Here is a 15,770-nt window from a genome sequence, read left to right as displayed (position 1 = left end):
CCGCCCGCTCGCCCGCTCGGTCTGACTGCGGAGCCTGCCGAGGGTCGCGGGTCCCAACCTTCCAAGTCTCTAACGCGGTGACTGCGTGCCGGCTGGAGCTGCTGACCCCGAAGGGAAAACGTTTACTCTTCCGCGTTTGGTTTGATTTTCATGCCCAGTTTTCCCAGACAAGATTTTTTTTTTTTTTGGTGGTGGGGTATGTTTCAATGGAACAAATTGAATTATAAATTATTTTTTTCATGTAAAGTAAAATGGTTAAATTAAAGTTGACAGATACCTTTTACTGGATCAAACAAAATAGAAAATCTTTAGCAGACTTGTACACGCCACACATACTATATTTGTGTTAATGTAGATATGTAGGTTGCCTTTAACGCACATATATTTGCGTTAATGCAGATATGTACGTTACCTTTAACGCACATACCATATTTGTGTTAATGCAGATATATATGTTACCTTTAAAAGTTTGTGTTTTCAGAACAAAAGGACCAGACGCCAATGAAGACAAGTAGCCCAGGTGACCCAACCTCTCAGGATGCCTCTTTGCAGTTTCCTCAAAATTCTGGATCTGTTACAACTTCCAAGTGGCGAGCTGAGATGGTCCAGCCTTAAGTACGACTCCACCCAAGACTCCAGATAAGCCCTGCACCTACACAGAGAACGACAACAAAAGAAACAGCTAGCTCTCCCAGGATTTGACCATTATCACAGTTTTCTCAGGGTCCCCTGAAGATACTGTCACCCCCAGACAACAGGAAGCAATCTACAGAACATGATGCCCACATTCCCAAGAGGTGGGGTAGGTGATTTTTGGCCATTCAATGCATTATGGATGTTTATCATTGTCTGTGGGGACTGATTATAAGTTGTTAGTCATGGTCAGGAAAAAAGCTAAACAAAGGAGATAAGAGTCAGGGATTTCTTTCTGAAGGGAAAAGGGGAAGGGATATAGTACAGAAATGATGCAATAAAAGGGGTGATTATCTACTTTTGAACAACCACTAGACTCAAATATTTTGCATTGGTATGGATTTCAGTTATTGATATAAATTTAAAGTTATTTTTGTTAATACACACACACATATATATTCTCTTGTTTAAGGTATGGTGCCTATGCAGCGCATTTTAAAATGTAATGTAAATTTCTAGTTCTTGAAAGCTATTTAGGATAATAAAGACAGGTTAGTAGTTAGTCATCTATAACAGTCAAACTTGTTAGGTGCCTTTTCAAGTTCAAACAGAGATATATTTTAACTAAATAGGTGGCCTTTAAACACTTCGGAGATCTACAGAATATGGTATTTAAAAGAGAAGAGGAATGAATTGAGAGGACTGAATCGGATTTTTCCTTGGGCTGCCAACTCACAAGTACAGACACAGAGACTTAATTATGAAAGCTCAGTCTTAGCTTGGCCTTGATTTATAACTCTTATAACTTAACCTGTTTTTATTCATCTACATTTACCATTTGGTTGTTTACCTTTCTTTCATTTTGTATGTCCAACTCCCTCCTCTTCTGTTTCTCTTTAGAAAGGACCAGGTCTCTTATGTGTATAAAAATATTAAATACTTCATGAATTTGCATATCATCCTTATGCAGGAACCACGCTAGTCTTCTCTGTATTGTTCCAGTTTTAGTATATGTGCTGCCAAAGCGAGCATGCTTAATAACGTTTAAAAAATTATCTTATGGGTATGTGTAACATGAGAACCTGTCTGATTGTCCTGCCTATACTTTCTGCCTGACTACCGGCCAATCGGCGTTTATTTAAAACATAATTGACAGAATATAGACAGTTCTCCCACACCAGGTATGGGTGTTTTATTTGCATGAATGCCTGTGTACCACTTCCATGCAGTACCCTTGGTGGCTAGAAGGGGGCATCAGATCCTCTGCAACTGGAGTTACAGAGAGCTCTGAGCTACCACGTAGGTCCTGGGAACTGAATCCAGCTCTTCTGGAATAACGGCCGGTGATCTTAACTGCTGAGCCATCTCTCTAGCCCCTCTTAATAACCTCTTCAGATATAACCTGAAAGCCACCAAAATGGAACACACATCTAACACTAACACAGCAATTGCAGCCCTCCCTTGAGCCCACTTGACATCTGAGTATGTTAGACGCTCTTTCTGATCAGCTCTTTCTCTTAGCCCTCATCTCATGCTTAAAACCTGTATTAAGATCCTTCCTTCCTTCCTTCCTTCCTCCTTCCTTCCTTCCTTCCTTCCTTCCTTCCTTCCTTCCTTCCTTCCTTCCTTCCTTCTTTCCTTCTTGAGACAGGATTTCTCTACATAGCCCTGGCTGTTCTAGAACGTGCTATGTAGACCAAGCTGGCCGAGAATTCACAGAGATCTACCTACCTCTGCCTTCTGAGTATTGAGATTAAAGGGGTAATCTCATACTGTATTAAAGAATCTAATAAAATCTCCAATTCTGCTTCATACTGATGGGTTCTTAAATTCTTTTCTGTATTCAAGCCATAACTCTCTGTTTGGCCTGAGTTGAGGCTCCTAACAGGTTTTGGGAACTCTTCAGGCTTCTAACGGAAACAACATAGAGCTCAGCTCGGTCATCTAACTTCAGACAATATCCAGCATCCCCTTTGGGCCTTGGATTGTCTTCTAAGGATAGGGGAGCTACTGTAAAAGCCAGGAGGAGGACCCTCACCAGGAACCAACCAAGATGGTTTAGCTTCAGCCTTTAAACTATGAGAAAACAAATTCCTATAGTTTAATCATTCATCTTTGGTGTTTTGCTATGACAACCCTGTAAAACCAAGGCAGACAAGTAATATAAGTCTGCTTGCAATAGAATATTTGCTTATTGGGTATTTACATATGATAATTGTTTTAAGACTTATTTTCATTAATTCCTCGTCATAATGAGGTAGAGGGTAGCTGAACCTTCTCACCTACAATTTTTTTGGTATTGTCATTAAATTTTCAGTGCCTAATTAAGAGCATGTTTGCAAACTTGCTGGGGTTACTTCATAGTATTGGCTGAAGTTGGGACAGTAAATCTGGGGGAGATGGTATGTATTAAGAATGCAGAAATTCTAATTACCTCATCAATAGTTCCTATCATTTTAGTATTTCTTATCTGCAGACACATTTCCAGAATCATCTTCTGTGCTAGCCTTGGCCTTCCAAGAAACACACAAGATAAAATTAAATATGCAAGTAACATATTAGGAGAAATGTTTGTTCAGAGTGGGGAGGGAGCCAGCAAGGCTGTGAAGGCCTTCAAGAAGTGATGGAGGTGCGATCCAACGTGAAGGAAGCAGGTAGGGAAGACAGGTTTCAATAAAAAAGCACATTAGGTGAAAATACAGTTTTGTTCTGCAAGACCACTGGGAGGCCATGCACTGATGTTGCCCTTTAGAAGTCCTCGACTCTCAGGAAAGGGCCTGCTGTCCATATGCTGCAGGTTGCATAAGTTGTTGGCTGAGAGAGTCCAAAGGCAGCCCGACTTCCAAGTTCAAAGGGAACACGATTTCAAAGTGTAGCGCTTGTGGCTCCTAATCCGACATGATGAAAGCATTCTCGTGGTTGCCACACCCAAGTCTCCAGGTAGACAGTGAAAGAATCAAAACTGAGATCCTGAGGGCTGCGGCCTCACTTGCTCGGGGGTGAAGGGAAATCCACACACACACCAGAGGTCAGGAGACTGCCTGGAGAGTGCTGTGGGAGAAACTCGGGTGTTTTTGAAAACACGAAAGAAAAAAGCCCGGTTTTCATAGCATTCTTACTCAGGAGGGGAGACACAAGCACATGAAATAAGTATTTTCACTGTATCAGATAGCGGAGAAAATTAGAGATGGGGTGCTGGGGAGTCTCAGCTGCAGTTATTAGAAGGTGAGTCAGAGAAAGTCTTTGTGAAGTGATGTGGGCGAAAACTGAAGGAGGTGCAGATGCTGTGAACTCAAGTGTTCCAGGCAGAGGGTGCAGGGAGTGTGGAGGCTGCTCTGGAGATCCAACATCATGCCTGCAACCCACTCTCAGTCATTCAGAAAATAACCTTTCTGTGTACAGAGCCACAGAGGAGGAGGAGAGAAGGAACCATGAGGCCAAATGTAAACAAATGTGCCCCTGGGTCAAGGCTGGCAGTCCGTGGCGTTCTTTCTGCACCTGCTCTGTCACTTGGTCTTAACCATTTTCCTGCCCCCTCTCCGCCCCCAGCCAAAACAAATAGAAAAGCCAGAAGAAATTACCTGAAGGCATGCATATGGGGTTATGAGAATTTAAATTTGGCCTTTGATTAGCAGCGGAAGGATCTCTGAGGGTGGGATGGGTGTCAGGGCCTGGTTGGGTGAGCCAAGACAGTAGCCAAAGACTGGCGCTGAAGCTCGGTGGCAAAGCATTTGCTTAGCATGCATGAGGTCAGGACTGCCAGAGATTGGAAGGTGAGAACTGAGGCCAGGAAGAAGTTAGTTCAAAATTTCTCTGCTAGCGTTTGTTTGGGGGCAAGAGGATCCAAGAGCCTTCCCAACACTACTTTCAGGATGAGGGCAGTAGAAGCGTGTTTGCCTCCTGGTGCTAGTGAGCTACGGAGGGAGGACCGAGGGCCAGCAAGACAGTAGACCCAACGGTACCGAGCTCTTGAACTGAGCAGAAATGAGCTCAGAGCCCAAAGAGCACATGGTCCTGGTGGTGCTGCTTGCTTGTTTTTTAGGCGTGTGTGTAGATGGAGGTTGTCAGTGTCTTCTAGTCAAAGGCCCCAAGGATGCTCACCAAGTTGGGTCATTGCTTACTCTTGTGAAGGAATATGTATACTGCCGGAAAATAGGGGCTGTCTTAATAAGTTAGTGCTCCGAGCTGAACTCAGAACGCTTACCTCACATGCAGGAGGGTTTGATCCCCAGACTCCATAAACAAAGTTTTAAAAAATGAGTAACTATGCCTCTTGCAAGCTGTGGATCCGGTTAGGTGAACTTGCAGGACCACTGAAGTTGGGGTTCACTCAGGATTGGAGGTGTCAGGAAGCAGGACAGCTAGTCTCAACAAACCATCTGCCAAGAATCATCACTTGACCATTCTGACTAGGAGTGCTGGGTAGGGGTAGGGGTGGGGGTGGATTGATGGTTTTTTGTTTTTTTGGTCTCAGAAATCAATGCCTGTGTTTTATCTAGGTACAGACAAGGTTACAAAGTGCTTCTGTTTTTATCTGGTTCCATCCTGATCAGCGTGGCCTTGTCTGGGGTTGATGTTCTACGTAATGGTTTCTATGCAACAGAACACAAGCCTAGACGAGTTGTTAGCAGTGAGAATCATGGTGAGAGAGCCCCAGAGTGCCCTCTCCTGATCCTTCTCTGTGAGATGGACGCCAGGCACCTGCAGAGCACGAAGATGCAGGAGGATGTCAGAGGCTGGAGAGAACGGGTACCAGAAACTCACTGCACAAGGACACGCCAGACAACAGGAAGGACTTCCTGAAGCTGGTGGTTTTGACCGACAGACAGCGACAGGTTCTGTAGTCACGCTTTGCTGCACTGGCCCGAGAGAGTCTGGTTTACAGAGGACGGAGGTCCCATCAGACTGTGATGGGGGAGGTCTGAGTCTTGCCATTGCCATCTTGGATATCTGACACCACTGTGCCTCACGTTTTACATCTGTAATAGGGAAATTATCAGTGTTGACGTCCCCTAAGCTTTCTGAAGTCTGAGTGAGTTATTTTGCCAGACACCTAGAACAGTGCTGAATAGGGTGAATGTAACATGAAAAGGCCGGGCCTGCTTGTTTGTGTTTCTGTCCTGCCTGGCCCCCCAGCTGTTTAGTCCCAGAGAAAAATCACACACAGATCTCTGAAAGTTATAAAGCTGATTGGCCCATTAGGTCAGGCTACTTATTAGCTAACTCTCACATCTTGATTAACCCAATTTTCTGATCTATTTTAGCCATGTGGCTCAGTACCTTTTTCAGTGGGGCAGCTCACATCCTGCTGCTTCGGTGATCTGGGCAGGAGTGGGAGGAATCAACTTCCTCCTCCCCAGAATTCTCCTGCTCTCTTTGCATCATTCCCACTTCCTGTCTGGTTTCCCCGCCTACACCTCCTGCCTGGCCAATCAGCGTTTATTTAAAACACGATTGACAGAATACAGACAATTCTCCTGCACCAGGTGAACACTCAGTGGGTGCTACCTATTACAGCACACACCTGCCCCATCTTTTCATCCGCATTCTCTTCTAAAAGTGTTGACATGGGGTTCGGTTCCCCTTTACCATTGCAATTTGGCTAAATGGGAAGTACAAAGAGTAGGACACAGAACATGAGAAAATAAAGAGCAAAAATGAGAGACCTAAGTAATGTTCTATGTGTGAATTTAAATCTAACAAGTGCCCAAGGGGTCAAGCATTTGGGAAGAGGGGGAGGGAAGGAAGGACTCACAATAATACCAAATTTTAAAGGTATCCTGTGCTTTTTAAAAACAAGGCACCCATTTGTGTAGCTTGGTCTACTTGTGGGACTCCCAGCAGCTGGAGCAGGGGCTGTCCCTAATGCTTTGGCTGGCTTCTGGGAATCTATTCCACATACTGGGTTGCCCTTCCAGCTATAAACAATGGGAGGAGCTTAGTCCTACAACAACTCAGTATGCTATGGTTTGTCGATATTCAAGGGAAGCCTGAACAGAAACAGGGGAGAGGTGGTAGGAGGCACTGTGTGTGTGTGTGGGGGGGGGGTGGGAGGAGAGGAGGGAGGGGAAACTGTGGTCAGAATGTAAAAGAAATGAATAAATTTAATTAATAAAAAGGTCACCAGCCATTTTTATGCATAAGAAAAATTTTAATAAGAAAATATAAGAACACATCTCATTACAAGTAATAATATGTCACAAAAGGGAAAAATAGTTCACATAATTATCGAGTTTTTATACCAGTCTCAGGACTGTGTATGATACGCTCTCTACAGAGCATCCCCTTGGTCTTCCCGCCGGGGAATCACCACAAGCCTCAGCCCATTATTTTACCGTAACACAGTGGTGAGAAAGGCCAAGCGATGACATGCGATGTGTGGTTTCTCCCAGTCAGCGACTGATGCTGGGGATAGTGCTGAAGGGGATGCAATAACATCAAGCTTTACTTCCTGCTGTTACAATAAAAACACCGGGTAGAGGGGCTGGAGAGATGGCTCAGAGGTTAAAAGCACTGCCTGCTCTTCCAAAGGTCCTGAGTTCAATTCCAGCAACCACATGGTGGCTCACAACCATCTGTAATGAGGTCTGGTGCCCTCTTCTGGCCTTCAGGCATACATGCAGACAGAATATTGTATACTTAATAAATAAATAAATATTTAAAAAAAAAAAAACACCGGGTAGAAATGCTGTCAGATGTTGAGCAAATAAGGTTAACTCCACACGGCTCCCTCCTTTATGGAAGCTGTGTGTGCGCATGTGATACAGAAGGCGTCACGTAGAGCATATGTTCTAGGCGCACGCCGACAGGAATAGATTCGGAGTGAAAGACAGGTGCCACCGACACTGGATTGCAGAAGCGTGGAACAGCTGAGGGGTCTATGAATATTACCAAATCAAGAGCTGCTAGTGAACCAGCTATTGAGAATCTTTTATGTAACCCATCAAATTCAAAGCAAAACAAAATTTAAAAACCTTAATATACACATCCAATACTTAATAAAGAGGTTTGCAGTGCATTTGAATGGTTAAGTAGGGACAAAGGGAAAATCACAGGAACTGGTGAAATGCACTCAAGAGGACTCAAAACTAATCTGGTACAAGTAGGTGAAGCATTTTCACACAGATAAAATTGGCTGTAGAGGCCGGCCCCTCATTGACGGGGTCGGAGCCAAGTCCCAGCTCGGCTGCTCACCATGGTCTCTTCAACGCCCCTATGACTCTGTCCTTGTTTGTAATACAGGGCCAGAAACACAGTGCTCCGGTGTAAACAGCAAGATGCTTTGAAGGCCTGACACAGAGCAGTCACAGCCACACGAGTTAATGTGTCAAGACTTGCCAAATCTACCACAACCACACGTTAGTCTGCCATGATTTGCCAACTGTATATGAAATGCACTGGTGACAATTCAATGGCCACATGAGAATCAAAGATTTTCTAGACGTACTCAGGAAAGGGAAGATAATGTTTCTAGAATGTGTGCAAACTTTTCAGGCATGGGGGTGGCTCAGTCACAAGTTTAAGGTTTGACTAGGCTACAATGGCCCTGCCCCTAGAACAAATAAAAACGGAAATAAAAAAGTCAAGTGAAAGCAAACAAAGGTCTTGAAAACAGAGGAATATAGAAACATGTCTCGGAGTCTAAGACTAAATACTGTATAGAATGTAGGAATAATATCTAAAGCAGCAAAATTGCACATACATTTTTAATTGAAGAAAAAAATAGAGTTCAGTTATTGGGGAAATATCACTTAGCCAAAGATACACTTACTTGACATATTCCCTTCCTGAAAACATATAAAATTAAACATGCATGCAACACAAATCAACTACATATGCCATTTCCTTTTCTCTCTGAAGGACACAATTTTAAGAAACTGCTTTAAAACCAAAGAACTACTTTAAGTCCCAGTAAAGATTCGAGAGTTCCACAAGGCATGTCCTCCTTTGGACTATCTGAATGTCTTGAAATTTGAAAGGAAAAACAAAAACCCATCACTGTCTTTCTTCTACCCCATATTAAGATATCTGACTTCAGATGGGGTGGTTTTCTATAGCTGAAGTATCTTGAATATTTAAAATATTTAGTGTATCTCCTCGTTAGCTCATCTTTAGAGGTTTTGGCTTTTGAGGCAGGGTTTCATGGAACCCAGGCTGACCTTGACATCCATTTGTTGTTGAAGCTGGCCCTTTAACTCCTGACCCTTCTGCTTCTACTTCCCAAGTGTGGGGATTAGAAGCTCGCAGCACACCTGGCTACTGAGTCTCGTTTTAACATCGCGTACAAAGTGCAAATCACATTGGTTGATAACAAACACATCCCACATGTGCAGTCAGCAACTGGAGTACATCTTGAGTGGAATGGGTTGCCACTGCTGTTCCCCGCAGGACTTCTCTGGAAATGCAACCCCAGTAAGGTGTTCTGCGATTTGGATTGATGTTCTCAAGTATAGCAGATGCTCTCCTGGGTTGGTTCTGTTTAGGCAAACTGGAGAGCCCAATAAAGCCCCAAACACAAAGCTACAGGGACATTTGTGCTTCCCCTAAAGGCAAGGCTCTGTGCACTCTGTCACTACCCCCGTAGGAGCAATGACGAATGTTCTGCTCTGAATTCCTGAACACATCAGTCCGAATCCATCAGTAACCTCTTCTCCAGAAGCCGGTAACTTAGAGAAGAGCCAAAGGGCCAGTAAGTCCTTCGACAAGAGAATAAAGAAAACTCCCAAGTAGCCAATGAACAGTTGCTGTTCCACAGATACAAACTGGCCACTAGATTTTATGAGCTTAATAAAGTATTCTGAATTATATGTTTACAGAACAAATTATATCTAAAGTTTCCTTATTAGTTAAAAAAATCCTGTATCAATGAAATAAAATGAGATGAAGGCTATTCTGTATAAGAATTTCAGTTGATCCTTTTCATATATATTGAAGCACACAGTGTCTGGGCACTAAAGTGTGTGCAACACACAGTACTTGGACACAAAACCACCCAGCCAGTTCTCTGTACCAACAACATGGGTACCACCAGGGAGATCATTAGAAACATGAGATCTCAACAACCAAAGAGTGAGACAAAACAAACCAAGAAACAAAAACTGTGAGTCTGTTTTGTGTTAGACAATGGTCCTAGGCCTGGGGACTGCCCTGGAGTGTGTGGACACACCCCGTGACACCTCACTGCTCCTTTCTGTTGTCCAGGAAGAAGCAGAAACAGAGGGAAAGGACACGAAGCAGGTACGGAGGTGGAATCTGGGAGTTTCTGGAGGAGGAGAAATAAGATCAAAATATGTTGTATGGAAACTAATTTAGTAAAAAGAAGATTAAAAAAAAAGAAAGGCAAGGTTGTGAATGCCACCCTGAAACTGCACCAGCAGCAACAGCGGCAGGGGGTCAACCATCCGGATGACCCTGATGGCCCACAGCGAGGTGGTGACTGTGAGAACCCTGGGGTGTGAGGGAGGGAGGGGTCACTCTCTACTGAAGAGTCCCATTGGTTCTGAGGCAAGCCTGTAGTTTAGAAGCCACCCTTGGAAAATGGGTTTAATGCGACCCTGAGAATTTAATATTCATGCATCAGCTTCCCCCACCAAGTTACCCGCTCTGTTTCACAATGGAAAGAGAGAAAACGGACCCTTTTCCTACTGGTGACTGGGAACTTGTCAACTCCGCAGAGCAAAAGCCTGTTACCACACTTCCAAGCAATTACTTTCTTGCTTGGCAAAATTCCCCATGGAAGGCCCAAATACTTCTTCCTCCCCAATTTGATGCCATCATGGCCTCCTATTCTTAGATAAAAACATCTTAAATTACCATCCAATAACTCTTATAAGCAGGCTATTTCATTTTGCCATTTCCTTAAAAATGGTTGCTGTAGCCCAGCAGTGGTGGCACACACCTTTAATCCCAGCACTCAGGAGGCAAAGGCAGGCGGATCTCTATGAGTTTGAGGTCAGCCTGGTCTACAGAGTGAGTTCCAGGACAGGCTCCAAAGCTACAGACAAACCCTGTCTCGAAAAACAACAACAAAACAAACAAAAACAAAACAAAACAAAACAGGTTGCTGTGAGTTGTACTAGACACTTAACAAGCTACACCTTGGTAAGACTAATTCAGCATTGCCCTCACCTTTAACAAACTAAGCAAAAAACTGGCAATTTTTATACTTGTGATATTCAAGATTAAGATTTCACATACATGTTAACAAAACAAAAAACCTCTTTCTTAATTTTGTTACATTTATTTATTGTGTGTATGTGTGTTGGAGGATGATTTTTGGAAGTTGGTTCTTTCCACCATATGAATCCTGGAACTAAATTTAAATGTCAAGGCTTGGGGATACGGGCCTTAACAATCACTGAACCATCTTGTTTTCACTTTGTGGGCTCATTTTTGTAGACTGGATGGTAGATATTATGCCGTCCAGTCTGGCTTTGAACTTGAGGTCCTCCTGCCTCGGTGTTGGATCCAGGGTTGTATAAACTTTCACCTTCAAAGGCATCAAACTATGACGTATTTTGCTAAATATACTTCTGACTACTCATACACTAAATTAGCCATCATATCTATCCATACCTAAAATGCCTCAGCCATTTCAAGTCTGCTTCTTTTTGGGGTGGTCCTGGTCTGGTATACACTAAGCATTCTTAATATCAGAATTTTAGATCAATCTCTTTAAGCGGGAAGCTGAAAGGATCCTTTCCACCGACAGAGAGCATAAAGTATGTCCTGTGATATGTAACTATGAACTGCTTTGTACTGCTACCATTTCAGGGTGAGCATTTTTAAGTTCCGGTCCTGAGCAGGGCATGGTGGTTTGTAACTATGATCTCAGCACTTGGAAGCAAGCAAGGGACACGCAGTGAGTTCCAGGCCACCTTGCTACAGTCTCATAACAAAAACAAGCTTTGTCCCTCAAAGCATCCAGACAGACAAACATCACCGCCACATTGCTACTTCTCAAAATACTTCAGAGAGTTCCTTCAGCATCTCCGATTTGTGACCTGTGAACACTGATGCCTTTATATAGCGTTTGCCATCTTCCTGGGGTAAAAACAGCATTTTCTGCCAGGTCGAGTGGTGAACACCTTTAATCCTAGCACTCTGCAGGTGGATCTCTGAGTTCTAGGACAGCCAGAGTTACACAGTGAGACCCTGCCTCGAGAAAACAAAGGAAGGCATTTCCTGGTCTAATTCTAATTTATTTATATCCACTGAGCTTGGAAACCTATTTTTCATTCTCAGCAGAGAAAGATATCACTGCCAATACTCAAAGGAATGACTCATAGGAGAGTCCCAAATGACTGCAAAGTAAAGAACATGGCAGAAAGAAAAAAGGCATAGGCTGTATGTAGTCAAGTCCTTCAGATACACTTTCCAAATCACATGATGAGTCATAAGCTGCTAGTCGAAGACACTCCCTCAACTAGACGTGAAGACAATGAAACTGTTTTCATCATCAACAAACCTAGGTTTCTGTTTGATCAATAAGATAATGTAACTGAAACAATTAAATGTAAGGTATTACTTTTATTAAATAAGTAATTTATTTTTGTACACTGTTGCAAGTGACTCTTCAGCTTGTCTAAAGGCAGCACTGGCTCCTCCCACTCGTCGACAATGTTAGTTAGCCTTGACTTAGGTCCAGGAAATCGGGACGTTTTCTTCTCCTTTCCCCAGATCTGTATACTACAAATGTATTTCAGAGCATGAAAGTAAAATGAAGTATATATAAAAGAACAGTTCTAAGTACTGACAAGATTTCTTTGGAATTAGGTAAATTTTGGCTTCTTCTCAATACTCTGTACCCAGATCCACAGCCCTGGAAGAGCTGAGTAGAGGTGGAGGATACATTTATGTAACAGCAAGATGACCGTGGCCAGCTCAAACAAGGGCACAATGGCGACAATCGTCAGAACTGACGTGGCCTCAGTACTGGACTGTGGGCACTGGTGGGCACTAGCAGTATAGTCAACACGTCTGTCCCCAAGGAGAGAGAATTCACAGAAAGAGATGCCAAGCAAGTGGTGCGGAGGAAGAAAGCACAGGCGACATTGCAACTCTGAGAGTCTAAAAACAGTGGTTCTCTGAAGCACGGAAGGTCGTAACGGGGCAGCTCCTATTCTGACACCTGAGGAGGCTTCAGAGAGGACTCCGGCCAATCGTACACATCCGGGAGCAGGGAAACATAATCACTCCGCCATATTCTTTCTTTAACGTACTTGGCCTTGTCCTCGGGCTCTGGGTATCGGAAAGCCATTTTGTTAGCATACAGGTATTCTGTAACCTGGAAAATAAACACCATTACTGTTAACCTATCAGAGAAATAAATAGCATCAGAACACACAGACACAAATACAGAAGAATGGCACTTTTCTTTTTCCAAAATATAAAATAATATTGCTTTGATTTGTTTCAAATTATTTTAAAACTGTAAAGTTTGAAAGATATAATAAAAATTATCTGTCATCTCATGATAACTCAGATATGTTCTGGTCATCTTTCTTGATGTAAAAAATAATTATGAGTATTTTTTTAAATTCAACAAGCAAATCGAAGTCTAGGTGGCTAATCTCCACGCAGGTGATGTCCAGTCACCATCCCCACACCCCTGCTGAAAGGCTGTGTTGTTTAGGCGACTCTACCTCCTGATCAGAACGGCCTCAAAGAGCAAAACACAACCTTAAATACGTACATGCCAAACAAGAATTAGAACTGACAAAGAAGCAGACACACCCAGAAGCACAGCTACATCAGCCACTGTACTGGAGTATGTGAGGCCAACTCCACCTTCACTGGCTGTCTGCTGCCTTCGAATGAATCCTGACCCCCACCATGTTCTTCTGCAAATCTTTGTGTATGCAAGTCGTCCTGCTTGAAGCTTCCTGTTCTTGGTTCTGGATAGTTCCTCCTTCCTACACCATATGAGATACTGATTGGATACACAGGGCCAATGCTAATCACAGTCTTCAGACCAGGAGCATCAGCATCATCGGTGAACTTGGAAATGTAAATCCTGGGCTCCATCCCAAATCTACTAAGCCTCTTATGACCAAAGCCTGGTCCTATGGTCCTGGACTCTGTCAACAAGAGTATTCTCACTTGAGACATGCTGTTCAGTGCAATAAACCGGTTCCTCATAAACTCTAAATGTCTGTGTTGTATTTTTAGTGCCGTTCTCTTAAAGGGAGAAAAATGTTCACTTTTGATTAAAATGTAAAACTGTGCAAAAAAAAAAAAACCATAACAATAGTTGAATAAATTCCTTAAATTTTCTTAGGCCCATCCACTGAGATAACAAAATAAGATAACAAAGAAACTCGAAATTCTGGGCTTCAGTACTTGATGCTCTTGCCACGTATGGGGGCTTCAGTTCTCAGCACCCATACGGTGACTCGTGACTGCCTGTAATTTCAGTTCTAGGAGATCTGATACCCTCTTCTAGCCTTCTTGGGCATCACAATCATTGGTACATTCAATATACATGTAGACAAAACACCCATACCCATAAAATAACTTAAAAAAAAAGAAAAGAGGGCTGGAGAGATGGCCCAGAGGTTAAGAGCATTGCCTGCTCTTCCAAAGGTCCTGAGTTCAATTCCCAGCAACCACATGGTGGCACACAACCATCTGTAATGGGGTCTGGTGTCCTCTTCTGGCCTGCAAACATACACACAGAATATTGTATACATAATAAATAAATAAATATTAAAAAAAAAGAAAAGGAAAGAAATAAAGAAACTCCTATCAAAAGGGGGACAAGACCCTTGGGGAAGGTGGGACGTTGTACGAGCACAGGTAGCAAACAGGCAGCTAGAACCTTAAGGGAAAGCGGACAGTTTCTGGAGTGCAGGGAACAGCACGCAGCAGGCTGCCACCAAAGTGAACGTAAGGCGCGGGCAGAGTCGTTCACACTGGCATCCCCCACATCCTGCTGACAAGGTGACTAAAGTCAGGCTTTAGGTAAGAGCCCCAGCTGGCCATGCACGGATGTAGGGGTTACTGGCAGCAAACTGGGGAACACGTAATAGCCCTGACCTGATACAGAACTCTCCAGCCCCTGGGCTATAAGGAGATGGTTAGGGGCTGCAGGCCCCTGTGGCTACAAAGCCATGCATATTTTTCTGATTTTTTTCTCTTAAAAAGGAAAGTCAACCTCTGAAGTGGCAGCAGATTCCCTTCCTTCCCAGGGGTGCAACCAGCTTAGGCTCAGTCTTGCAGTAACTCAGAGTGGTCTCCTTCACTGTCATACTGGACATAGCAGACGAGGCTACAACACCCCTTCTTAAACAAAAACATCAGAACATGGATCACATAAAATTTCCTTCTAAATATTAGGAACTTATGCACTTGCATGACTTGGACAAGAAAATGTCATTAGAGTTTATGTAAGATGGATAGATGACTTACTTTAATAGCGATGTTAACAGAAACTTGCTGGATGTTAGCAAGTGATGGGTACAGCCTCCCTTGGGCTAGCTCTGCATCGGTCAACTGACTTGTCAGTGCCTGAAAGAAAAACCAGTATCATATTTTTGTTTAAATAGAAGAATCTAATAAAATGAAAAAAGCACTGGAAAACCAAAATATTATAGACAATAGAATTTTTATTTCTTGTAAGATTACACTAAACCAATGTAGAAATTAAAACTGTTCTTCACAGCTGGGCAGAGTGGGACACACCTTTAATTTCAGCACCCAGAGGCAGAAGCAAATGACCTGTGAGTGAGGCCAGCCTTGTCTATACTGTGAGTTCTGGGCTAACCAGGACTACACAGTGAGAACCTGGCTTAAAAAATAAAGTCAAAAAGCCCCATTCAAACCCAACAGAACCGAAACAACACTGTTCACCACTAAGCAATCAATAAATAACCAGATCTAAAGACTTCATGGTATACTCTGCTTCTGCACCAAAGCTGCACACAGTAACAGCTAGGAAGAAAGGACACAGCACAAGCATTAACGTGAGGTCTTCAGAATTCCTGCTCGAATGTGGTGCTCCATGAAGAATGCAGGAGGAGTTACAGTTTGTCTCTGCTGCCACAGCATCACCTTCAGATGCCAGACCACACGAGACACAGGGCCGAACATGAGGGGGTGCCATGTGACCTTCATATATACACATGAGACACAGGGCC

General features: G+C 43.3%; 1 protein-coding gene, 1 long non-coding RNA gene and 1 other non-coding gene across 3 annotated transcripts in view; 1 reads left to right on the top strand and 2 right to left on the bottom strand.

Annotated features, from left to right (window-relative positions):
* Nucleotides 1-145: 145 nt before the first annotated feature.
* Nucleotides 146-6,303, top strand: LOC146891879 (uncharacterized). The gene is made up of 2 exons (XR_014996912.2): nucleotides 146-802; nucleotides 5,133-6,303. It is a non-coding gene; the product is annotated as an uncharacterized LOC146891879 (long non-coding RNA).
* On the bottom strand, nucleotides 1,559-1,665 carry LOC125390666 (U6 spliceosomal RNA). The gene has a single exon (XR_007228839.2). It is a non-coding gene; the product is annotated as a U6 spliceosomal RNA (small nuclear RNA).
* Nucleotides 6,304-12,142: 5,839 nt separating the features above from the next.
* Me2 (malic enzyme 2) overlaps nucleotides 12,143-15,770 on the bottom strand; it is a 39,996-nt gene continuing 36,368 nt past the window's right edge. The window contains exons 15-16 of the mRNA XM_087895923.1: nucleotides 15,043-15,141; nucleotides 12,143-12,919 (exon numbers count right to left, since the gene is read on the bottom strand). Coding sequence (XP_087752049.1) covers nucleotides 12,752-12,919; nucleotides 15,043-15,141 — 267 coding nt within the window. The 3' untranslated portion in view covers nucleotides 12,143-12,751. The remainder of the gene's footprint in view (nucleotides 12,920-15,042; nucleotides 15,142-15,770) is intronic.

This window comes from Myodes glareolus, chromosome 13 (genome assembly GCF_982192425.1).
Source record: "Myodes glareolus chromosome 13, mMyoGla1.1, whole genome shotgun sequence".
Lineage (NCBI taxonomy): Eukaryota > Metazoa > Chordata > Mammalia > Rodentia > Cricetidae > Myodes > Myodes glareolus.
The sequence above is the reverse complement of the archived record's forward strand: the minus strand, read 5'-3'. Positions and strand labels throughout refer to the sequence as shown.